General features: G+C 38.8%; 2 protein-coding genes across 2 annotated transcripts; one reads left to right on the top strand and one right to left on the bottom strand.

Annotated features, from left to right (window-relative positions):
* Positions 1 to 1,225: 1,225 nt before the first annotated feature.
* On the top strand, positions 1,226 to 23,311 carry gys2 (glycogen synthase 2). Its single transcript, XM_061081605.1, has 16 exons — positions 1,226 to 1,504; positions 3,560 to 3,741; positions 6,071 to 6,262; positions 6,348 to 6,533; positions 7,550 to 7,694; positions 7,951 to 8,068; positions 8,337 to 8,457; positions 8,604 to 8,710; positions 9,400 to 9,459; positions 9,599 to 9,677; positions 12,747 to 12,860; positions 19,416 to 19,542; positions 19,859 to 19,954; positions 20,135 to 20,298; positions 20,694 to 20,774; positions 22,655 to 23,311. The coding sequence occupies exons 1-16, from the start codon at positions 1,381 to 1,383 to the stop codon at positions 22,871 to 22,873; spliced, it is 2,115 nt and encodes a 704-aa protein (XP_060937588.1). The 5' UTR covers positions 1,226 to 1,380; the 3' UTR covers positions 22,874 to 23,311.
* A 1,128-nt stretch (positions 23,312 to 24,439) lies between these two features.
* Positions 24,440 to 27,252, bottom strand: spx (spexin hormone). The gene is made up of 6 exons (XM_061076520.1): positions 27,247 to 27,252; positions 26,704 to 26,787; positions 26,476 to 26,533; positions 25,936 to 25,998; positions 25,671 to 25,757; positions 24,440 to 24,536 (listed from the first exon to the last, which is right to left on the bottom strand). The coding sequence occupies exons 1-6, from the start codon at positions 27,250 to 27,252 to the stop codon at positions 24,472 to 24,474; spliced, it is 363 nt and encodes a 120-aa protein (XP_060932503.1). The 3' UTR covers positions 24,440 to 24,471.
* Between the last annotated feature and the right edge of the window lie 133 nt (positions 27,253 to 27,385).

Consider the following 27,385-nt stretch of genomic DNA (forward strand, 5'->3'; position numbering starts at 1 on the left):
TAACACCAGTGTGTCAATAAGCCGGCACAAAGTACACATGGCAATGTTGATAACGCTGCAGCTGCATGTTGTACAGATGTGTGTTTGTGTAGAGATGTGTGTTTGCAGACTTCCCCAGGGGGACGTACAGCTTTACTTCAAATCATTGTAGGAAAACAATACCACAGGGAAAGGGGGCTTGTCACTTTTTTATTACATTTCTTATAATGTAAAATATAAATAAACAAAATATAAAATGAACAGGTTATTATACAGGTTATTATTAAAAATAAAAACGTCAAATCTTTAGAGACCTATGTACCCCCAGCTAACATTACATATCTAAAATAAAAGATTGTCTCACGAGGTTTGAATAACTGCTCAAACCTGTAACTCCATAGTCTCGGTTTTTCATTTATAATTTGCTGATGCAAGTGTTGGAACATTGTTACACAACAGTTTTGTCTTCACTCTCTCTCTCTCAGAGTCGGTGTCTTGTCTAAATCTCTGCGTGTCAAAAATATATTATAATGCAGGTTGTGTATAGTTTTATAACTTCAATCATCAAAATCCACCCTGGGGCTTTTTAAGTGTGGTGTATTCATTAATAACACACAACATTCATGTATCTTTTAAAAGAAAGTTGAAGACTTAGCTGCTGCACAGTGGTACATTTTTTATCTTTATGTGTATTCCATCTTAACCTCAATTTCAAATATTATTAAGTAGTGTTGTTACAGGCTCTAATTTAATCTCACGTTTTTCTTACTGGATTCAATTTCCCAATGATTTTCTACACACTTTATGTTTCTTTGTATGTCTTCATATCTTTCATGTACATTTATTGCTGTAATGGACATTGTGCTGCATTTTGTGAAAGATTAATTAAATTAAGATTTAGAATTATTAATACTACTATTTGTATTGATAATATTATAATAATAATAATGAATGAGGGCAAGAGATACCACGAAATATAAAACTATAAATTCAACTGAAATATCCAACACTGCATGAGTGATGATTAGGTTCATGAATGGATATACGCTACCACTTTCTATAATTGGGGAGTACCTCCCTCTGTACCGAGCATTTCCCAATCCCTTTCGGTTCATCACACACAACCCTACCTCACCTTTCACCCTGGTGTGTGTGTGTGTGTGTGTGTGTGTGTGTGTGTGTGTGTGTGTGTGTGTGTGTGTGTTTGTGTGTGTGTGTTTGTGTGGAAGGTCAGCCTAAGTAGGCGTGGTGGTGGAAGCTCTTGTCTTTCCTGCTGTGTCCTGGTGGACTGTCCCTGCCGAGCTCAGGACCTTGACTCGCAGGTCTGTATGCAGGGTTCCTCTTCAGACAGAACTGCTTCACATTCCAGCTGCTTCCTGTTGTGCCTCGCCAAGTTACACGATGCCACTGTCTCGTTCCTTGTCCATGACGTCCCTGAGCGGGGTGCTGCCGTCCTGGGAAGAAGATGAGCTACCCGTGGAGGACCTGCTGCTCTTTGAGGTGGCCTGGGAGGTCACCAACAAAGGTAAGTCTGACCCGACATCTGTCACTTTCAATCATCACAAGTTTGTTGTGTCCCGATTGATTCTTTAATTTCCAAAACAAAATGAGACACATGTTCTCATTGATGCATCCATGCAGTGAGCTGTCCAAAACATTTCATGATACTTATTGCACACAGCCTGTTTATACCAAATGTTAAGAGTATCACCTTTATTTTGGAAGACAAATTAAGAGAAAACATAAACATGGATTAACTGACAGGAAGGGATTCCATACAGAGCATTTGAAAGTAAAACATCTTATCATATTGATAATATCTTGTGTAAAACTGACTGTTTGCCCCTGGAAGAGCAAATATTGAAATCTGCTGAAAGTGGACTCAGTCTCCTCCCTGTGAGGAGTTAAACATTAAACTGCAGATAAGTAATGAAAGAGGAGCTGCTTTGACTGATGAATTATAATATGTTACGTCTATATAATCAAAGGCTCAAACATGGGACATTTGATAAAATCTTAGAATGACAATGACTCATCCCCATAAATGCTATTTTTCTACAACAAATTTCTGGCACGGTGCAGCACAAACTGAAGTTTGTAAATGTGTATCCTACTGATAATTCATCACTGGCTTGTTCAGCCTTTTTTTTAGCTTAGACTTAAGAAATCTGTATTAAAAAAGACTCACAATCATTGTTAAATATTGTTACACATCTCGACAGTGGAGGGGTTACACATCACAAAACACAGCCTGACCATAGACCTGTCTGTTAGTCTACGTGACGGTCACTTTTACTAAATGGCCTCTCAGATTTTTTACAATTTACAGAAGTAATAACTTCTGTAAAAAATATAAAAATTACAATATTCCTCTTTTTTGTGAATTTAACTTGACAGCGACTGCACTTATGAAATCACTGTTTTACAGTTTCCATAGAGTTTAGTGTCTGGAAAGCAAATGTAGGCCTTCATTGTGTCTAATGCATCAGGTGGCCATGTCGTGGAACAGTTAGAGAGGTTATGGTTCATTCTGCTGTTTTCCCTGCCCTCTCCTTTTATATAACCACCGCTCTCTAATGCAGTTCGGACGTCACTATGAGCTCAGCAACAGCCGCTGGTCTCTCATATCAATATTTGTCTTTTAGTTGCCAAGTTTGGTCAAAACATTTCCATGTGTTTTAGTGTGTTACAAAATAGAAACACATCATTCAACAAACCACACAAAATACTGCAGTAAGAACCAGGTGACTCAGACTGAATAAATACTCTAAAGGCCAAAACACCTAAAGCTGTCTTATATCCAGAACCTAGAAGAGACATGTGGACCTTTAAATTGTTTGTTAAAGTTAGTTGCTGTAAAATCTGGAATTTATGACAACATGCATTTTTTAAATGTAAATTAAAAATCCAACAATTTTTTTTTGCTACTACAAGGGATAATCAGCTGGCAATGATGGAAATGAGGGGGAAAAAAAGGGGAATCTCTAATCGAACCGAAAGATTAAAGGCATTCCAAATTTATCTGTTTCACTTTTTTCCCAAAATGAAATTACCATGCTTGAAATAAATCGATTGTTCTTCAGACCCCATCATGCTCATGTTGAAAAAAAATTATGTTATGGCCTTTAGAATTTTCAATTTTTTTTGCACAAAACTGAGCATATTGACGAAAGAATTCAGACAACCTGAGGTATATTTAGTTGATCTGACATAGTTTGGAAAGACACACACCACATATTCACATAGGAATCTCACTGCTGACAATGCATATCAGAGCAAAAACCAAGACATGACTTTTATAGACAGGATTGTGTTAATGCACAGGTCACAAATCCGTTCTTCTGCATTTATGGTTAATGTCAAAAGTTTAAGAAAGTCAAGGGGTCTGACCTCATTGACTTGTAACGACATGTCAAACAACTACAAAGTTCACTAAAGAATCAAAACCAATAAATCAGGTGACCTTTGACCCTTACTGGTACACTGAGATGGTACAGTGGCATGAGCTTCATCTTTGTTCATGATATGATTATTAAAGGAAAAAACGAGTGAAAGACATGAGACTTGTGTGAACCTACAGTTGGAGGAATCTACACAGTGATCCAGACCAAGGCAAAGATCACAGCAGATGAATGGGGGGAGAACTATTACATGATGGGGCCCTACTTCGAACAAAACTTCCAGACCCAGGTGGAGGCCTGTGAGCCGCCCAACCCCGCCATCAGGAAGGCCATGGATGCTCTCATCCAGAACGACTGCCAGGTATGTCTGTGTCTCGAGTGTCCTCGGGCAAATACCTGTATGCAAATTGTTTTTAATGAAAAAATTGAAAGTCTTAAAGGGCTGTAATATTAAAATAATTACTACTACTACTACTACTACTATTACTACTACTATTACTACTACTACTAATAAAAATAATAATAATCATTAGCTAATCATTTCAATTTAGTAACCTACTAATGTACAAAGGTTGTTGATTTACATGATTTGTACAACTATAAGCTAATGTTTCGTCAATACAAAAACCACCATATATAATCACAAATATGGAGTATAAATCTTAGTTGTTTATGTTGTTTTGAAAATATATGTTAATTGTTTAACTGTTATATTTACTTTATTTACACCAATCCAACAATGTCACCGCTGACTGTGTAGTTTCCCTGAGATCATATCACACTGTCAGTGACGGGAACAGTATGGTCTTTTAGTACCCACATATCATCAACCACTAGATGGCAGTCACACACCGGATACCTTTATAATCCACAGAAGGGACTAACGGGTGTGATCCAAAATGTGCATCTGATGTTTATGTACTAATGGGGAAGCTATGGTACATGGGCTAGATACTGAACCCCAATCTCTCTCTCAACTGGTTAGTGTGAGTGGAGAAAAATAGTGGAGACATGGGCGGAAAAAGAAAGTTAGGGGGAAGAGAGTAGAAGAGCCAAGAGAGATCCAAATAACAGTTCATTTTTCAGCTCTGTCAGACTGATATTGTAATAATAATAAAAGTGATACCTATAGAGTAAGTATATTAGCATTTCAGCAGCATTTATTATTAATAATAATCATGATAGTGTGGCAGTTGACCATGCCACGGGGCTCTCACCACAGCAGCCAGAGACGAACAGTTCAGTTTTAAGCATCTTTTATTCAAAGACCCGGTGCAAACATAAACTTAAATCCAACATAAAGAAGCCAGCTCTCACTTGGCTGATTGCCCCTCTGTGGTGCAGGTGAAGGTGCTCTCCCAGCACCCTCACCTCCACAAATTATAATCAAAAGAAGAAGAAGAAGAAGAAGAAGAAGAAGAAGAAGAAGAAGAAGAAGAAGAAGAAGAAGAAGAAGAAGAAGAAGAAGAAGAAGAAGAAGAAGAAGAAGAAGAAGATTTGTAAAGTGTACTTGAGAAAAAACAATAACAACTTCATTATTTTACTTTTTGTTTTGAAACCATGATATGATTCTATAGAGTGTGACTACTTTGACTAATATTTGTCTTGTAAGAATCAGATAGCATGGCCTGTAATTCTTTCACATTGAGGAAAGTCGGCAAAATATCGTTTACCACCTCCAATCTGTATGCTAAGCAATACTCAGTTAATTTGTAGAATTAACCAATTCTGACTTTTCATTGAGCTGTAGAGTTTTGTTCAGTCAACATGCATCAACAGCTCAATCCCAATATGGAAGTGAGTTTGACAACCACATGGGCAGTTCATCTACGTGAGACAGGTTAGATGCAAGGGCTCGTCTGGAACTTTTTCACATGTTCTCTCACAGCCTAAGGTAGCATTATATGCCTCTAGGCTAATAACAATCAAGTCTAAATTAATTGTTTCAGTACCCACATTGACATTCCATTTTATAGGGACAGGCAGAATATAAGGTGTTCAAGGGCTGAATTTATCAGAAATGAGATTGGCATCCACATGGACAGTCTGTTTTGGGGGGAAAGGTTGAAGTCGTCTGGGATTTGAACACAGGACCTCTCACTCCCATAGTAGCCTTGTAGTAACAGTATTGGTGATTGTTGAAGAAGGAATCAACCATCATGGCTTTTCATTATTTGACATTTATAAAAAATATATATAGTTATAGTTCATATAGTTCTCTCTTGCTAACACTCTCTACACTAAGCAACAGTCAATTTCTACAGGGCGAATATTGATATTGACATCCTATATCTCTAAAGAGTCTGACCTGTTTTGATAGAGATTTCTTTTGTCACCCTCTTTTCAGAGTTAATTATTGGGTAGTCTAGATTTGATCCATAGACTTGAGTCCAATTGTAATCATAGCTTTGTTGATTTCACTTCAAGTAAGAATCAACCATCATGGCCTTTCCTTCCTCCATGTTGATGAAAATAGACTAGAAAATAGACCACCACATGGGCAGTCCATTGTAATGAGACAGGTTGGAGTCAAGGGCAAGTCCGGGACTTGATCACAGCTTAATGTACCATTATGCTTCTGGGCCAATGAACCTGAATTATACCAATTTCATAATGTTTATTGTTGTATGTACAGTAACTATGTGTAATTCTCTCTTAATTGTTTTTCTGCGTTTATGATGATGCTGCAGGTTCATTTTGGCCGCTGGCTAATCGAAGGCAGCCCCTATGTGATCCTGTTTGACATCGGCTCTGCTGCCTGGAACTTGGACCGGTGGAAGGGGGACCTTTGGCAGACCTGCAACATTGGCCTGCCCTACCATGACCGAGAGGCCAATGAATCACTCATCCTGGGCTCCTTGGTAGCCTGGTTCTTCCGAGAGGTCAGCTGGTGTGTCAGTGTGATGTTCAGCACGCTCCTTATGAACTTGTGAACAGTAACCATTGTTCTCCTCTACTCTTTTCCAGCTGACAGACAACCTTGGAGACAATCCAAATGTTATTTGTCATTTCCATGAGTGGCAGGCAGGACCTGGGCTTATTTTCTCTCGCTCCCGTAAGATTCCAATAGCAACGGTGTTCACGACACACGCCACCTTGCTGGGACGATACCTCTGTGCTGGGAATACCGACTTTTATAACAACCTGGACACGGTGAGAGGCTCTGCAGTATACACACACCTGCAAAAATGTGCTGTTGAGTGTGCATGGATTATGTTCTATCAACTACTGCTGGTTTAACCATAACCTTAAACTACGTCATCACCTTCATGACCCCCCCCCCCTTCTCCCACATACACACACAGCAGATTCATGTTCACATTTTAGCATTCAGTCTTTTTACAGCCACTTAGAGCATCATTAGTGATATTGAGCCGTGTGAAGGGGTCAGTGTGTTGTTCACATTCTAAATGTCAGCATGGACCTAAAGGCCTCTCACCGACAGAATGGATACTGACAAGCAACTTGTCCATCAATTATCCATCCAGCCTGAACAGGAAGCCCAGCTATTCTGTCAATGGAATCATATCAATATGCATGTTCAGCTCTGTTGACTGAAGAAAGTAATGAAATCAATATAATTTAACAAACTGAATTAATTAGTTTGAAAAAATGATCTACTCCTCAACTTCAATCTGGCCTCTCTCGTGTTTTAAATGGGACACATCCACTTATTCTACACAGGTTTATGTCACATTAGAAAAGGGTTAAGTATTTTCTTTGATCAATATAATATAATATAATATATCCCCACAGGCCAGCAATTTGTGTGTGTGTGTGTGTGTGACTGAATCAGCTGCAATTATTTGACATCAATGATGAAAAGATACAAAATATGTTAACCCCTTGACACAAGTATTATGATATTCTTGTCTTAAGGACATTTCAGATGTTGTTGGATAGTGTGCCATGCCGCATTTTAAAGTTAGAATGAGAATTCTTGAAGCAATGGCACCTTAAACTGTATTGGCCTGTCCCTTCTCTCTCTCTCTCTCTCTCTCTCTCTCTCTCTCTCTCTCTCTCTCTCTCTCTCTCTCTCTCTCTCTCTCTCTCTCTCTCTCTCTCTCTCTCTCTGTGTGTGTGTGTGTGTGTGTGTGTGTGTGTGTGTGAGTGTGTGTGTGTGTGTGTGTGTGTGTGTGTGTGTGTGTGTGTGTGTGTGTGTATTGCAGTTCGACATTGACAAGGAGGCCGGGGAAAGACAGATCTACCATCGCTACTGTCTGGAGAGAGCCGCGGTCCACTGTGCTCATGTCTTCACCACAGTTTCAGATATCACAGCTGTGGAGGCCAGCCACATTCTGCACAGGAGGCCAGGTGGGATAGCTGCTCACTGCCGTGTGTCAAGTATTGAATGGCCTCCAGAGAATGAATGGGTTTTAGTCACTGTCCGTCTGTCCAACTCCTGCTCTAACTGACTGCAGTATCTTAGAATATTCATGTCCCGGAGAGGACGAAACCAGAGTTGCTGACGTCCCTCCCCCCTAATGCACCTCTATCAGGACAAACTAACCGATCATTTGAACTGTGTGTCTGTCATTAACGCCCTCCTGTTGCTGTATTGATGGTACAGATGTGGTAACCCCCAATGGGCTCAATGTGAAGAAGTTCTCAGCCATGCACGAGTTTCAAAATATGCACTGCACCAGCAAGGCCCGCATACAAGAATTTGTCAGAGGACACTTTTATGGGTGAGTGACTTTCTTTTATAAGTTAATTGTTATCCATCTCATGTTAAAGTAACCCAGTGTTTCTGTTGAAGTAATGAGCCATCAGAATTTATTGTTTTCATATCTGGACGTTGGATGGATGGATGGACGGATTGTTGAATGTATGGATGGATGGATGGATGTATGGATGTATGGATGGATGGACGGATGGACGGAGAGATGGATGGACGGATGGATGGATGGACGGATGGGAAATGATGAGTTTCTGACAATAATAACCTCTTTGCAGTCATTTGGACTTCAACTTGGAGAAAACCCTTTTCTTTTTCATCGCTGGACGCTACGAGTTCTCCAACAAGGGAGCTGACATTTTTCTCGAATCACTGTCCAGACTCAACTACCTGCTGCGGGTGAGGCCCGTTGGTTATATACTTTCAGATCTATTGTACAGTGTGGAGTTACAGTAGTATATACTTATACCAAACACTGTATATAAAGCCTGCATTCCTGTCCACGTCACTTGTTGTTATCCTCTCACTCTTCGCTTTCTCCATAGGTCCACAACAATGATGTTACGGTGGTAGTTTTCTTTATCATGCCTGCCAAAACCAACAACTTTAATGTGGAGTCATTGAAGGGGCAGGCGATACGCAAACAGCTCTGGTATGTCACACTGCAGTTTGAATTACACTGACCACGGACAGGATACTGAGCTATGTGTATGAGTGATGTGACAGAGAAAGCACTGGGGATAGAAACACTGTATGCATGTATGCACAGGTGAATCCGACGTGTACTGGGAAGTGCTTGAATGGTCAAAAGTGTATTGATATGTACTGTTTTTCTGTGAAGAGAGAGCTGTTAAGCAACTCCTAACAACCCTAAAAAGCCTTGCGGTCAGGATGTCAAGGCAGCATGTTAATGTTGTAGGATGTTTTGCAGTTTAAATGGTGGAAGTTCGAGGCTCTTAACAAAATCTAATCATCTATTCATCTTCGTTAAAGATACATGTTGTGCACTGAGGCCTTCAGTGAAAGCATTTAAGCAAGAAAGAGGGAGAAACAGGGAAGAAAGTAAATTTTCAGTCATTTCTACAATGGCCCTGTAAGAAGACACTTTTATTACAACTACTGCCTATTCGGTTTAAGTCTGAAGTCCTTATTGCCAGTGAAAGAGGGCAAGCCACCTTCTCTAACCTAAAGCATTAAATGTGGGTTTCTCAAACATTAGCCACTGATATCATCATATTAGAAAATACAGAGATGCTGCCTAAGTTTACTATAATGTCTGTGATTTTATGAGTCTGGTTCTAAAGTGTATTTCTGAGTCAAATTTCCCAATTTTCCTTGCAGGGATACAGCTCATAATGTGAAAGAAAAGTTTGGGAAAAAGCTGTACGATGCTCTTTTAAAGTAAGATTATAAACACTGCATGTGAACCCACAGCTTTATTGATAATGCAGACAGATAACATTGATATCAAATTGCTGTGTGCATCAACATTAGTCCTCTTGTATCGTTAATAACTATATATTTAATGATCTGTTGTCAGAGGGGTGATCCCTGATATGAACACCATCCTGGACCGAGACGACTTCAGCATGATGAAGAGAGCCATCTTTTCCACGCAGGTACTGGAGGCTGTTTGTGCTTCTTCTTGATCTTGTGATTAAAAAATCAGTAGCATTGTTTTCTGTTGCATTTTTGCCATCTTATGTCTTCAAGACTTTTGACACCTGGGTCTAATACTGATATTTAAATTCTTCTATTGACCCTCTTCCTTTTAATAGTCCTACACAGTCAGAGGATGGTAGAGAGTCGTTGTAAATTGCTGTTGTCTGAACATGAAAGTTTGTGCATACTCGTAGATCCACACAAAGGTAAAAGAAACACTTGCAGGTCAGAAACATACAGCATGTCTTCCCATTCATTGAAAATAGAGGAATTGTTTCCAATTTCCATGCTTAACTGGAATATACTGGGCATATTTTAAACTTTGGTTTTGTGCTATGGCCAAAAACCATATCAGGATGAAGGTTTTCGTAACAGTTGATATCAATCATTATTATTCTTATCATTTTTAAGTTCAAAGAATGATTTTTTTGCACTTAAGTGACGATTTTAGATTGAAATTATTCAGAGAACAATACGCATTTGAACAGCAGCAAAACATTATATAACTCTGGGGACTGCCCTGCTCTGTATTTATGGTGTGACCTCTTGAACCAGCCATATCATTGGATTACACCGGCGTGATCTTTATATATATATATATATGTGGAAAGATGTACGTGATGCTGTGGAAGATAAATCTCCATACTTTCCAATTCTTCTGATTTTATGAATGGATGAGACATTTCCCCAGGAGGGATCAATGCGAGCTGTAAATGAATAACTGAGGGACAAGAAGGGGATTACATGGAGCACAGAGAACATCACAGCCATAAACAAGCCAAGAGCAGGTTAATTACCTTCCTCTGCCCCAGACTGTGCATCAATAGCTTCAGTGTTTCAGTGTGATGTATGTTACAGCACACAGTTACAAGCTGAGTGTGTATACAAAGGTCTTTCTCAATTAAATTAATTCATGCCAAAGTCAATATTTCAATGGTCGGAAATGGAGTGTGAGCGGTATTGACGACTACTGTGAGGCGAGTGATGGATAAGAAGCTCACTCTTATTGGTAATTGGGGGATGTTCTGTTGTGATTCGTTTTCTGTTTGCCAATATTTCATTGGTACCGCCCCCCCCCCTCCACATCTCCTTCACCCCCACTCTTCAAAAACAGGCTTGTTTATTTCACACACGTCCACATCAACAATGTGTCCTGCATATTTAGTGCTTCTTTACATGTCATGTTGACTTAAAGTGTAGAGAAAATCCATTCCAATGCATTGTAAATCGTCTGTATCGTCTATATAGAGCTTTTCTAGTCATGATGACCACTCGAAGAGCTTTACAGTACAGTTCCACACCCAAACATTTAAACAGACTATCTATGGGCAGCACTTTTTCTATGAGAAGTGCACAGAAGTCAGGGGCAATTTTGGGGTTCAGTGTCTCGCTCAAGGATACTTGGGCATGCGGAACTGGGAAGACTGGGGTCGAACTGCTTATTTTCTGGTGAGAGAACAACCTGATCTACGGCCGCCCTGTGTTGTGCATTGTCCACTGATTGCTTGGTCTAATACATAACTCGGTTCCATTCCAGTGGCAAAACATCAGATCCAGTGATGGAGAAACAGTGTCGTGTGCATGTTTAGGGCAAAACAGACACTCCTGACTGATCACCAACAGAAATGTAAATGTAAATGTAGTGTAAATTTATTACTCTTAAAGGTGATCCAACAGTTATTTAATTTTATAGCACATCTTTTCAATTGTACATGTGTGTACTTATTTTTAGGCGTCTGACCATCTGATTTAAAGCAAATAGTGCATTTTGTGCGTGACTATCTATCCCGTCAGCCTTTTATGTTTATGTGATTTCAATGGTTCAAGGATCAAAAAGTACCTACTCTGCTTAGGCAGAATAATTCTGCTTAGGCAAAGCAAGTACTTGATGCATCTGATGGGGATCTGTATGTCTCTGCCAACTTCTTAAACCCTCTGTTTAGTTTTGAAGTCTAAGACTTCATCCATTAAGTAGTTGGTGCAGGTATTTGGGTTGTTGTCATAACTGCAATTTAAATTCATGCTATATATATTATATTCTGCAGAATGCAAACGCACAGGCACCCACACACTTACAACAGATTGTGCTTTGTTGGAGCTACGTCCTCCCATTTGTCATAACTGTAGTTTAACATTAGTTCAGACTGCGAAATATTTTTAAAACTAAAGCTTGTTTTACCCTCTGTTTCAAATCAATGATGGTAAATGGGATGTATTTATATACAGTCTTGTTGAGCACTCAAAGTGCTTTACAATACACTTTTTGCCATTCACACACTTATTCATACAGTGTGCAGCACTATCTCTATCACACACAATCACACTCACACAATGCTGGCAAAGCAAGTTGGGATCCCATCCCCCTAACCTTCTTGAGTCACAGCCGCCCAAAAACATCAGTGAAGGACTGTAATTTTGTAGTAAATTTAAGGTGATAAAGAAGACTTGGTATGTTGTGTTGATTTCCAGAGGAATTTCTTTGACTCATTAAAATGACAACAAATATTATTTCTTTAAAATTATCCCTTCTCTCCTAGTTTGATCAACATGCTGCCTGTGAAATGAATTGATTATAAAATAAAGCGTTGCTGGCTTTGTTTTGTGTTGTGATCAGATTAGGTTGAGATAACGCCTGCACTGATCTGATATTCTCAGAATCCCACTCTGAAAGGTTACCGGCTGCAAAACATTGACCGAAACATTCATTATGTCATTGCACTGCTTAGGCACGTGTGTTCATTACGCTGTATGCTGTGTTTGATATGTAGTATGAACACAGCTGTGTAAAGGTAGGGATTCTCTGTCCTGTGGTGTTCACAGCCCACAACAACATCATTCAGTCGTTTATCCTGATGCATTGGGATCAAGTTGTATTGATGTATTAATTGATTGACGTCATTATCCCTGAGGGAAAATTGATTGGCAGTGTGGCTAACCCTTGCAATGACGTCATGATCGTACAAAGGATCACTCTGAGTGCTAAAATGTACGTTACTGTTTAATACACTTTACACTCCTTGCTGCAGCGACAAACCCTCCCCCCAGTGACGACGCACAACATGCTGGATGACGCCACAGACCCCATCCTGTCCAACATAAGGCGCATCGGCCTCTTCAATTCCAGGAACGATCGCGTCAAGGTAGACAGCACGTTCTGTATGTGTACTTCATGTTGCATTAAATGCTGTTGCAGCTCATACGCAGGGTTTGCGTTTAGGCATTTAAGGGAAAAGCACTTTGTAGTAAGAACATAAAAGAAGGTAGCTATCTGACTACCAAATTTTATGAGAAGCTAGCCGCAGAAACACATGGACAGCTTGTTTTAATTGAACGTTACGTTATTGGCATGTTACACCTCTGACCAAGGAAATCTAAGGTAGTATATATTGTGCACAAAGTTAAACATTGTGAACAAGAGGAAGCATCGGCCTGAGGGGGGCATTACAAGGTCAAGAGGTCACCAAAACGTTAAGATGCATCCCCTGGGAACCCTTACAATTCTGTCCGTCCTGTTGGACTGATGAACAGCTAATAAATGCCAATGCTGACGAATGAACATTTGTTTCTGTAATGGGAAAATTATTACATATCATGACACAACAAGCAATTATCAATTCTGGATGTTTAATTCAAACCGTCTGCGGACGGTTTACAAAGGTCAAGTCACGACAACAGACTTGACCTCAATGGCACAGAGCTCAAACATCACGGTGACAGATATGAGGGCAATGGCAATGAGCTCTCAAAAGTACACTCCATTTATACAATCAGATCCCTCCTCTCCACAGTAAAATACATTTGTCCAATCAGCTTCTCTCCATGTCGTTTACAGGAAGACCAGACATTGGTCTCTGGCGGTCTCTTTGAAGTTTGAACAAGATGCTAAACGCATCTTGTTCCAGACCCGTTGAGTTTCTCAGAGATCTCCTGTCTCTGCAGGTCACACCTATTAGCCTTTGAAGCTCCCTGCTGCAGAAGACTTAATTGGCCCCTGTTGAGAAACCTTTTGTTCACACTAGACTGAGAAGGCCACGTCTATAAGGCCCTTCAAGAGTATTATGCATAGTGTTAACTTGACCTAAACTCTGACTATGAGTCTTAAACACAGAAATACATCTTTCAGTAAACTTCTTTCTATATAAATGTAATCTGTTACATTTGAACATGTCTAAATACAAAATTCCCATCACAATTCCTCCCTTTTTATCAATCTGGGATCAACATCTTTATAACATCTCATCATTTAGATTGGGAATTTTCCAGGATATGTGAATTAAAGAAGTAACACTAGTCTTAGTGCAAAAACAATACAACAGAGTTACACAATTGAAAATGATCAGTTTCTACAAACTTCAATAACGTATTTTACAATTATTAACATGATGATCATCATATTATCAAAATGTTCACTGTATTGGTGCCACACTTCGTCCTGATCGTGTGTCGAACACCTCCTTGTTGAAGAACATCTTGTTTCAGAGACATCTTGTATGCTCTGACTTTGATGATCAGAAATTTGATGTTGTTCCTGCCAAGCATTCGTGAGCAGGGAAACCATCTCTTTTCCCTTGAATGCTTCTCAGTCGTATAATCATGTGTTGCTGATCTCCTGTTGGTGCGGTTGTGTTCAGCGTGTAGCTCTTCAAATGTGTTGACTCTCCTTGCAACACCTAAAAATTTCAGACTGAAGCTCACACACTGGCACAAAGCACTTCCCGTCCTGTAGATCCACCCCTGGCTCTGGAAATCCTCCTGCGTTGGCCCTCATCTCCAGGTTGACCTCTGCGACCTTCCTGTCATCTGTGTTGAGAGGCATTTGGCTTGCACTCGTTCCATCGACGTCGTCTTCTTCTTCCATCCGCACGTCCTTAAGCACAATCCAGTCTCCTGGTTTCAGGTCACGCAGTCCTCTCTCCATGGATTTAGATAGAATCTCCTCGTCTGCCTGTGGATTTTAAAGAGTACAGGAAACAGTTTAAAACAATATCTACCAGTTTGTTTTTCAATGTGTTTTTCAATGTGTTTGTTATGTTTGTTTTTTACTTCCTTCTCTCTCCACTGTCCCATCCCTGGCGGGATGTGGCATGATGTTGCCTTGTGTTGATACTCATACTCACCAGTATCCATAAAGCTATACTTATGAATATGTTACCCTTGTCAGCGGACATCCTTTTGAAATCTTCCATCATGGAATGAGTTCTCCGAACAGTATCTGTTTCACCGCTGGAGAATCCTGTTTAGATGTTTGGGAAACACTTCTGCTTGCATAGAAATCATGTCATAAAACAAAACAGTATTTATTTATTTCCCTAACCTACTTTATTTAACTTAATCTTTATTAAACCTCTCTATAAATGATTAAACCGTTTGTTTTGAGGTGGATGTCAATCTTGTAGAATCTGGATGTCCTTATTTTATTTGTAACTCAAATTACATAACTCTGTTAAAAAAGTTTTATTGAATATTATTTAGAGTGTTTCTTGTGTACACCCGATAACCCAATTCATCTATATCCAGCATATGTTACTCCTCTCTCTTGACACACTGACTCCAGTCATGTGTCAATCCAACCTAATGAGAAAACATACACAGGTTGAACAAAATCATCCATATCCCACATCAAAAGTCCATCGACCACCAAACAAAACACAGTCTATCAAGACTACTTAATTCCTAAACTAATAAACCCAAATCTGCATTCTAAAAAAAATTTAGTTCGATGTAGTCTTGCTAACCGCTCCTGTAACCCACATTAAATGTCAGTGTTAAGAATCATTCAAATGCCTTCCATGTCCTCTACAGACTGCATACTGTTTGCAACCAGTAACACAGTCAAGGCAAGACAATGGTGTGAAGTCAATCTCATGAATTTCTTCTTCAGCCCAAATTACATGCAGAACCCCCATGCAAACAAGCTATCAGTGTAAATCTTGACACTCTCGCCACTAGCATATTTGCATCTCTTTGGTCCATGCATGTGATGATGGGGACGGTTTTCCTTTGTTTCAAACAGAGTCGTAAAACCCCTCTGTCATTCGTTATCACACTGTGATGCTGAAAACCTGTCATCAAACACTTCAGTTTCACAGTAATCAGCTGTTAACCATTTAAATCTTAATTTGTTCTACTGATAAAGTTAAGAATTTCCTAGTTAAAAACTTTCTATTTGTAAATAGTAATGTCTATCATCCAAAACAATACTGTATCATAGCTGAACCTCCTAGCTGTTGAAAAGTGAACGTTATTTTCTCCAGCAAATATCATTGTTACAGCATATGACACTAGTAAAGTCTTATTTCAAAGTATCACACATATCACATTACTCTGTTCTCTCAGAAGCTGCCATTGCTCTGAGACTTGCTTGAAACTTTGCATCTGTTGCTTTTCCCCTAAAGGAAAAAGTTTTTCTGTTTAAACAAAAGATTACTCATATTCCACAAGAAGATTTCAGATATTCTTTTCTATTGCGTCTGCTCTTCTGATCAGACCAAAATCATATATGTGTCCGTTTCACAAACATGATAGTACCTGTTATCAACTCAGAAAAATCAATAATGTTTACTACAAACTAAAAATGTCAATCAATTACATCAAAGAAATACATTTTCATGCAGAAATGTGTTCAGAAACCCCAATGTGATTTAGCATGAAAGAAAATCGTTTGCGATTAACTTTAAACCTTCCTTTTAAAATCTTTTAATTTGATTAAATGTATTTTCTTTTCTTATAGCCAATGTATCTATCAAAAACTACTGAGACAAACCCCGTATTTACTATTGTAAATGCAACCAAACTTATTTTATCCTTAATTTACTTACTCTATATAACCTTTTAAACTAAATTTGTCTTACCAAGTGTTTAGATAAATCTAAGTAAATACCATTTGTGCTCTAATTTGATCTCTCCCCTTGCTCTTTGCAAGAGGATGTTAATTTAGAGGTGAGAAATTTGTCTCGGATCATCCATTGATACGCTTGTGTCAGATCCCCCTTTCTCGTTTAAATAAATGCAGATGTTATTCAACTCTGTCTTCCACTACTGCCCTGCTGTTTTAAAATTTAGCATACTATTCTATCTTCCCCCTAAATTTTACCCAGCAGTAAAGTGACAACAGAGATAAATGTTTGTCTTGCATTTAGCCTCTAACCACATTATTAAACCCCAATGATAAAAATGGATCTATCTACAACCTTTGCATATGTTTTTCTATCATTATGAGCTATATAACATTCATTCTAAGAGTAATATCACACTATTTACACATATTTACTGGTGCTTTTAGTTCCTGAACCTAAAAATAGATTTAATTTGTGTGTTTTTAGCAATTAGTTTTATTGATTTCTAATTTAACTATAATAATGTTAACCATATGCTTTATGTGTAACATTAATTCACATGGTGTCTGCAGCTGTGTTCTTACGATATTGAAGTTTTGTTGAACTTCTCTCTCTCCATCATGGTCTGCTCTTGATGGCTGCTCTGTCTCCATGATCTCCCTCTCAGTGGAAATGTATCCAGATCAGAACCTATTTGGAGAGACTGATACCTGGAGATTATTTCGGTTACTTCCTTCTGTATACTGTCTCTTATGTTGACTTCAGTCAACCAACACTCAAATGCTCTCCAGTCTGGCACAAATAGCTCCACATCTCTCCCTGTGTCTTGTTCCTCTTTGCTTCGTTCTTGTTCCACGAGCAATTTGATCTTAAGCTGCTTCAACTGATTTAAAGTTATGTTCCCTGTGTTTGGAAAATCATAGTTTTTTACCCACAAGCCAAACTGTGTAACACTATAATGACCATACTTCAGAACCATATCTTGAACTGTAGGAGAAGAAATCTGTGGTAAATTCATCTCTGTAATGGTTGTTTATCAATTTAAACTCTGATTTATTCAGTAGAATACGAATCTTTTGGGAATTTAAGTTCTACTGATATGGAAAAGACCCTAATGTTTCAGAATTAATTTCTAAAGCCAATTATTTTCCTATTTCTTAAAAAACGTCTATTTTCAAATTCGTTTTAAGATTGATCTGAATCTTTTTCTTTTTCTTTTGATATAAGCCTTTAAAACTTACACATATATCCCAAATATGATTGAAATTATACTCACCTTATTCCAGTGTTGAGAATTCCAAGAAATCCTCTCTCACTCACTCCTCACTTTTTCTTTTTCAGCTGTAATTCTCAGATTAGTCTCATCAAATCATGCATGTTACTTGTATCAAATCATCAACATTTGTGTAACGTTGATAGTAACCTTTCACCTTCAAAACACTTTTTAAGAGACAATGAGAAATACCCCTTCAGTTATAATATTGCCACTGTAATCACCTCTTGTAATTACTAAGTTTTAATTTTAATTCCTCTAATACAATTCTAAAACTCTGCATGAATCAAATAGCCTTAGAGAAAACTTAATTTCACATTTCTCTTAAACAAGACACATGCAGGTATAAAATGTATGGGAATTTATCAGATTTTCAAACAGATTATTATGCTGAGACGATACAGACCTGGCCTAGGTCTCTCTGTCACAGCTTTTCCTCCATTTCAAAATAATAATACTATGATATATTTATATTCTACTCTTCTGCTTGTTTACAATAACTATGAGCATGCCGCAGCGCCCAATATTAAAGTAATTTAGCATTAAACTCTTTCGCTAAACCCTGTTTAACATTTTGATCTTTTTTTGAAAAGAATCTTAACCTATTAAGCTTATTGTGAATCCTATACCGGTCTCTAAGACCTCCTTAGTATATACACGTCTGTAACTCACTTCCCTGAATGAGTGAATTTCTTTGGACCTTTTTCCTTAAAAGATCTAAAAACAAGAATTATACTTTACCAGAATGAAACTGCTTGCCTGTCCCAGTCGGTTCTTTAGCCCACCTCAGTGAGCACTCCGGATTCTCAGAACATCAGGCCCACTGAAATAATAAAGGTTTAGTTCCAAACGTACTGCCCCGGCGCAATTACCTACCCTCAGCACCGAGAGCCAGAGTCGCTCACGTGGATGTCACTGCCAACAACAGCCAAATGTAATGGGAAAATTATTACATATCATGACACAACAAGCAATTATCAATTCTGGATGTTTAATTCAAACCGTCTGCGGACGGTTTACAAAGGTCAAGTCACGACAACAGACTTGACCTCAATGGCACAGAGCTCAAACATCACGGTGACAGATATGAGGGCAATGGCAATGAGCTCTCAAAAGTACACTCCATTTATACAATCAGATCCCTCCTCTCCACAGTAAAATACATTTGTCCAATCAGCTTCTCTCCATGTCGTTTACAGGAAGACCAGACATTGGTCTCTGGCGGTCTCTTTGAAGTTTGAACAAGATGCTAAACGCATCTTGTTCCAGACCCGTTGAGTTTCTCAGAGATCTCCTGTCTCTGCAGGTCACACCTATTAGCCTTTGAAGCTCCCTGCTGCAGAAGACTTAATTGGCCCCTGTTGAGAAACCTTTTGTTCACACTAGACTGAGAAGGCCACGTCTATAAGGCCCTTCAAGAGTATTATGCATAGTGTTAACTTGACCTAAACTCTGACTATGAGTCTTAAACACAGAAATACATCTTTCAGTAAACTTCTTTCTATATAAATGTAATCTGTTACATTTGAACATGTCTAAATACAAAATTCCCATCACAGTTTCCATTCTATCTATCCTCATTTCAGATAGTCTTCCACCCTGAGTTCCTGTCTTCCACCAGTCCCCTGCTGCCAATGGACTATGAGGACTTTGTCCGTGGCTGTCACCTTGGAGTGTTCCCCTCCTACTATGAACCATGGGGATACACACCTGGTAGCCTTTAAGATTCACATTGCAACATGTTACATGCACATCCCAAACCTTTTTTTTACATTTAATTAACTATTTGGTCAATGCAATTAGAAAATGGTGAAAAATGCCTCAATATTGTGTAGTACAAGTTGCATAATCTAAAACCCAATATATACAATTCATTAGGAGACAAAGAAAAGCAGAACCTGAATCCATCCCATTTTTGGCTTGAAAAATGACTTCAACTATTAATTGAAAAAAATGTAATCAATCCGTGTTGCAGCTCTAAAATACCCTGGCTATTTTCCGAACAGTGCTGTGTGGTGTTGTGTTACAGGTGAATGTACAGTAATGGGCATCCCCAGTGTGACCACCAACCTGTCAGGTTTCGGCTGCTTCATGGAGGAGCATGTCTCAGACCCTTCTGCCTATGGTACGGACACACACACACACACACACACACACACACACACACACACACACACACACACACACACACATACACACACACACACACACATACACACATACACAGTTTAAGGCGTTATATCCTCAAGGACTGTCCATGATTGTCATTCTTCCCCTTTCTCCTCTTTCTCTCTCTCTCTCACAGGGGTCTACATTATGGACCGGCGGTTCCGTTCCGCCGATGAGTCCTGTAACCAGCTGACCCAGTTCATGTTCAGTTTCTGCCAGCAGTCACGGCGCCAGCGCATCATCCAACGCAACCGCACAGAGAGGCTGTCTGATCTGCTGGACTGGAGATACCTTGGGCGGGTGAGTTGCTTGATCAGCGGTAGACTGAGTGGAAGATTGTGATATGATGTTTATCAGGCATTTATTTTAGGTGTATTAGGTTTGAAACTGAGCTGTGGTTGAGAAAAAGAGGAGCAAGCACAGTCCAACTCCAGAATGGGGTCCAGACCCAGTTAAAACCTGTTTAATCTGTCACTTTTTCAAAGGGTTACTATTTACTCAGGACTACATATCAGATGGAATCTGAAAACCTTTTACAATGTATTCACCTCCATCTCTTACCCTTCCCTGTGAAGCTGTAGTTTGCAATTATAAAGCTTAAATGTCTTAATAACAAACAAAAAAGAAAAACTTGCAAGTGCACTTAACTGTTGTCAAATTGTTGATGCACATCTCTGCTGACTTGTGATTGACAGTTCTACATACATGCCCGCCATCTGGCACTTAGCAGAGCTTTCCCAGAGAAGTTCAACATGGACCCCATCGCCCCTCTGAAGGTGAGCCACACTCTACAAAAAACATGAGTGAGTGAATGAATGAATACCTCCTTCCGGCTCCAGCTGGACAAATGATTGGCTTCAGTAGCTGTGTTTTCACTGCAGCAACTTAAAGTGCTTTTACAGCAGGGACCAGGGTGTAAATGCAGCCTTGGAGAAATCTTTTTACCCACCAAAAACTCCCTGCTCAAGGGTGTGAGTGGTGGGAGGTGGGGGTTCTGTGGTGCTCAGAGTTTTATGAAAGTGGAGGAACCTTTCGGGTAGGGTTGGCAAAGCTCATAAAATCAGTTTGCCTACTTGACGTCTAGCATTTCATGTGTTTTGAATACTCTCTGTTAGGGCTGCACGATATTAGAAAATCACGTGATAATGTTGTTGAACACCGCGATGACGATATAACTGGAAACAAATGCTTACATATAGGTGTTTTGGGTTGGCTGCTAGAATAAATCCCATACAGTAAGTAACCTTTGCAGACACTGAAAAAATTGAACGGATAAACCCTGAACATCCCCGTCAATAATCTGATTATCTATAATTTATGATCTAGGGCAGGTCCAAGCAGTCTTTTGTGATGCGTATATATCGCGCATGTTGTGTTGCGATGACGGTAAATTTGACATTTATTGTGCAGCCCTAACACTTGTGTCACTTTTACACAAGTTTCGACCATTTCCAAAGCAGTAAATCATAACCAACAGCATCACAATTTGATCTCCTCTATGTTCATTCATGATTCATATAGCACTATCGTTGTTGTATAGTCTTTTGTAATCTTGCCACTTGGTGTCCTGGAGGGAAACAGCTTGTTGTGAAAGTACTTCATCAACAACATAATTAACCTTTTCTCTCCTGGTCTTTCGAACATGGTGGAAATGTAGGAAAACAAAGGTCTGCAGAGAAGTTTTAATTATTTTTAAAAACCTCTGGGTACTTTTAGTTGAATAGCAGCTAGCGGTTTAAACATTTTGAATGGCATCTTGAACCAAGCAACATTTTATATCTATCCAATTACTTAATGTGAAGTGGGAAATTAGACTTATTTTAAAATGTATATTCGAAGTTATTAATTGTATCTATCAAAGCTTTCCACCAAGTTTGACGTTTTCTGTTTGTTAAAGCCCAATATCTTTGGCTCTTCAAAGTGAAATAAAATTTTGTATATTTCCAATTGAAATGTTCTTTGAGAACCTGTAACACAGCCTTCCTCAGCTTCAACACGTATGTACATGATCCCTTTCAGAGGGCCCAGTGTTGGATTTAATCCACATTTGGCAGGCTGTAATTGACAGTGTAACATTTGGATGAATGGCAAGACGTCATTGTGAATGATCCTGAGGTTGAACACCTTTGTTCTAATAAGACCTTCACCTTTCTACCTTTGCTCTTCCTCCTCTGATTCAAGGACCGTCTTATTCATGATTTTCAGATTTTATTACCATTTGGATCTAAAAGTCATAAATATATTAAATGTGGACCAAAAACTGATTTATATGAGAGAGCTATAATTGTCTAGGTGAACAAGAAGGAGGGAAGGAGGAAGAGATGAAAGAAACGGAATGAAGGGGGGAAATAAAGGGGGAATTTGAAGGAGAAAAGGAAGGAAGGAGAAAAAAAATTAACGGAAGAAGGGAGGAACGGAAGAAAATGGACACAGAAAAGGGAGCAAATATGGAAAATGAAAAGAAAAGACAATAAATATAACATTCCTGAATTTGCCACCGTGTCTGATAGGTACAATAAACACAGCAGCTGATTGTGATGGATAATGTCATTGCATCAAGTTAAAAAGTCTGTTAGGTGATGTTAATGCAAATAAACTGAATTTCCAAACCGGTACCCTTGCACGATAAAATGATAATAACCCTATTTTATCACAGACAGAGGGTTTCCGGTACCCCCGCCCCTTCTCAGTGCCCCCCTCTCCCTCAGCCTCCCTCCACTCCACCCCCCACCACAGTGATGCGGAGGACGAGGATGACGAGCCCTACAATGAGGACGAGGAGGCTGAGAGGGACCGGCTGAACATCAAATCTCCTTTTGTGCTTGGAGCCTTGCCCAAGGGAAAGAAGCAGCAACCTGGAGAGTACGTAAAATGAAATACGCTAGGAGCAGCTGCAGATTATTCAGTCACCCAGTGCTTCTGCTCACTGTGTACAGATGACAGACAAAACAAAATAAATATCTCAATCTGATTATCAGATATACTGCAATGTACTCAAGTTCCCTTTCCTACTGGAGTAAATGTACCCACTGCCATTACCGACTGTACTTCCAGTTCAGCTGCTGCAAGGTCCCAAACTTTCAACTCTATCTGCTACATCCATGGCTTTGTGGAAGTTTGATGCACTTTAAAAACAAATTGCATTGTCGTGTTGCCCAAGGCTTTATCCTTGCCCACTTTTGTTTTTAGCATACAATATTCATCTCAGTGTCATTTTACATAATAATGATGTCTTATGTTTTAATTGAATTCAGTAATTGTATCGCCCTTAATAAGTGCTTTAGTGAAATTAAAATGCTTCCACAAGTTCTAATCCTGTTTCCCTGTTAATTGTTAACTATCAATTACATAGTAAGCTATCTTTGATAATGTATTCATCAATATTACTCTCATCTCCTCCTTTAAAACATAAATGTGTTTTTGACGACTCATTCTATTTTCAAGGTTGTATACATAAATGTAGCCATTCAAATGTATCTGACCCCACAGGTCAACTAGTCCAATTATGCAAAACAATTCTTTTCACAGGCTTGTTGGTTGGAAGCGAGGGTCAGACATGGACATTTGGATTCCATCATATTTACATTTACAGAAACTGTCCTTTAAGGTCCGATGTGTAAGATTTAGGTGAAAGGGATCTATTGAGAGAAATTTTATATCAAATTATCCTTTCATCTAAATTATTTACATTGTTGTTTTATTTACTATAGAATGGTCCTTTATATTAAAATACTTTATATTTACATCAAATTACATCTTCACACTGCAACTTTAAGGTCTAAATAACTCTGTCCTCCTCCTCCTCCAGTTGATCTCTCGTCACACTTTGAGGGATCCAACTCCTTTGGTAGGATCTGATAGGTACCTTCATAAGTTCCCAGGAAACATCCCCACAACATTGAATAACGTAACCTAATATTTCTCACAATATTTAAAGGAAAATGGGCACTAGTTTAAATACAAGTGATTTATAGAGTTTCATTCCGTACACTAGATATTTAAATCTTGCTGCAGGGATTTTGAGCCATTCAGCCTGAAGAGCATTAGTGAGATTCAGCACTGATGTCAGCCAGTACGGTATAAATGTATAAGTTGAAGGAAAAGAATGATATGCACATTGAAAATTGGAAATATTTGCTGCTGAAAGATTTCTTGTTATGAAATCATTATGATATGCTCTTCACTTAAAATGCTCATACATAACCTGATTTATTTGTAGAATGGAAATACCATAATAAATGCTACGTGTCCAGCCTTACATGTTGTGACCAAAAGAAACATACCCTTAACATTTTGTCAAGTTAAACTCAGACCCAAAGTGCTATGAATTGAAATTCCTTTTATTAAAACAACACAGAATTCATATTTACAAAAAAACAGCTGCTCTTTTCCCTCAAGCTGGACTGAACAAGTTACTTTCACAAACAAAGATGTTGGTGTCTTCTGGCAGTTTTACAGATGTATGAAAGGTCATCAGAAGAATTCTCTCTTCCACACCGGCAGCTCCTGGAAATAGACCTCGTCTGGGTTTTCATCAGCTAGAGATAGAGAAAATGAACATTGTATTATGGAATCAAAATATAAATCTTGAGACAGAACCACAGCAAAGGACATTTTATGTTTCATCAAGAATTCATTAAAGGTTATTAAAAGATCATGGATTAGAGGGACACATTTAACCTTGAAAGTGAAATAAAGATCCATAAATTTGATATGTCAGTAATAATAATAATGACGACTTTATTTATAGAGCAAAATCTAAGTTACAAAGAGCTTTGTCTGTGGCTGCGGCAGTTCGATCGCCAGTCTTCCCCATCTGCATGCTGAAGTGTCCTCGGGCAAGATGCTGAATACTGAATTGCCCCTCATAGAACAACAAAGTGCTGCTAATAGATGCACTTTATGAATGTGTGTGCGAATGGGTGAATGTAAAACTGTAATGTAAAGTGCTTTGAGTGGTCATCAAGCCTAGAAAAGTGCTATATAAATACAAAACCGTTTACAAGGGCAGCAAAATAAAACAGACAGGTCATCTAATCATGAGCAAAGCAAAAATTAAGGAACCACAATTATTAAAAGACAATGTGTGTGGGAATGCTGTATCTGTATATATGCCCCTGTGTTTCTAAAAGCAGCTATGTTGCGAGCAGGATGGTAAGAAGGATTAAGTTGAAAAGCACTTATGTTGCAGTATAAATGATCATGTATTCATCCTCTATGGGCATAGTTTTCCCCCACCTACCAAACATTTACAGTTTCAGTTTGAATTCCTCATCTGGGTTAATTTTCAGTTTTCAAGGCATTCTCATAACAGCAGGTGTTTTGTTGAGTTTTTTTTTCTCCCTGGGATTTGCTTCTCATAAGAGATGCAGTATGCTCTAAACCCCTCTGAATGCTGGAGGCTGAACAAAGAGACAAACTCTACTGACGACTGAATATAAGCTCACCACCTCTTCTGCATGTTGTTTGGGTTACAGATTAATCCTAAAATCTATATTTTGTTATACATTTACTACAGAAAGCATGATTACTCATAGACATTAACTTAAAATAAATCGTTAACATAAATTTAAAGAATTAATGTTGACTATACTTTGCTCCACCTCCTCTAAACTACACCTGTTATTATTGACCCACATATCTGTGTCCTTTGGAACTGAAGTTGCTCTCACCTCCCTCTTTGACCTGCTGCAGGAAGTTGAGCAGGACAGTAGCGGCCTGGTCAACACTCAGCTTCTCTGTGTTCTGACTGCGGGTCTCTGACAGGGAACAAACACCAAGCACAGATTATTGGAACATCTCACGGATTAATTATGATTCCACCTCCAAGGTTGGATCTATAAATATTTGGGGGAAGTTTCTGTCTTAATCTCTATAAAACACGTGTTTGCTTTTAACCTTAATGGAAAATAAATTGTTGAGTAAACATTGTTGTACCTAAGTGTAATGTGTCATAGATATCTCCTTCTTTTCGGTCCTCTGAGATGAACCTGCGTCCCTCTGCAAAGTAAAAAAAAATAAGAAACTACTTACATTAAAATTATTATTTGCACAATAGCAGTCAGTGCATTTGTAGTAAGAGTAATATATTAAAGTCTTCAATTTTAAATCAATAGATAATTGAAACATAAATGAACAGACATATAATATAACCATGCAGCCATATAATAATCCAATAAATTAAAAAACTTGGTTAATTATTTTAACAATAAAAGTGTAATACAGTGCTAATTTCACATGAATGAGCATGACCTTTTTGTCTCTTTATTCCCAGGCTGTCATCTCTCATCACAAAGTCATGTTTGTCTTGATTGACAGACAGAAAAAGATTTCATTACATGGACAAAACATTTTTAAATAAAATGTCATGGTTATATTACATGACGTGTCTGTCATAATTCACTCCATTGAGTCAGGTTTATTTGTTTAGTGTTGAACACCTATAAACTAACAGGTAGTAAATAGGCAAATGCATACGTGTGCCCTTGAGGTACAACATGGCCTGCGGGCTCCAGTTTCTTCGTTGGAAAGAGCCCTTTGATTAACAGAAGAAGAATACGTTTTATGTTTATGCCTTTTAATTCCACCATTCGCTTCCTTGACAGTCGGTCAATCATTCTTAGATTATGATAACTTGTTTTCTACAGTTATAAAGTTATCACATCACGGTCAATGTAGTTCTAGGGAGATATAAACCGGCTTTACCTTCGGTGCGCCCCACGACTGCGAGACAAACGTCGCCAGTAGTAACAGGGCGAGAACACAAGTAAGTCTGATGGTCCTCAGACCCTGTGGGAGACAAACAGGAATTGGAAACAACAACACCACAGCATCGTTCCCAGAGAGAGACTCCCACTGACGTCCGTTTCAGTGCGTAACTAACCCATTACGCGCAGTTTCACCTGCTCTTCAATTCATGGGGTAACTTTGAAATGTTTAAAAATTAATATAACTATTTACAGATATGAACAAATATATAATAACAAATATAGTGAAAATATGAACGTTGTCCTAATGTCAAATTGTTTGTCATTTGCAGACAATATGATGCCAGAAAATAGGACAATTACAATATTCTTGCAGTGTTTCTTCAAATTTATGTCTTGAGCGCAGTTGTCGTTCAAAAAGGGTATTTTTTCTTTTTGTAACAAAATAGTCAGGATATAACTTAAAAAAAAGAAAGAATAACTCCCCGTACAGAGAACTTTCCGCGTAATTAAATCGGAACATGTGGTGCGTTGCACTTACTTTCATTGTAACGAAGGTCCTGTGCGCCTGGTGTCCGGTGGAGAGGCCGAGAGAGGTTCCGAGTGGCTACAGGTACCGCTCTCTCTCTCTCTCTCTCTGTATTTATATCCTCCGGGGTGGGGAACCCTCGGTGCTGCGC

Source organism: Limanda limanda, chromosome 1 (assembly GCF_963576545.1).
Source record: "Limanda limanda chromosome 1, fLimLim1.1, whole genome shotgun sequence".
Taxonomy (NCBI): domain Eukaryota; kingdom Metazoa; phylum Chordata; class Actinopteri; order Pleuronectiformes; family Pleuronectidae; genus Limanda; species Limanda limanda.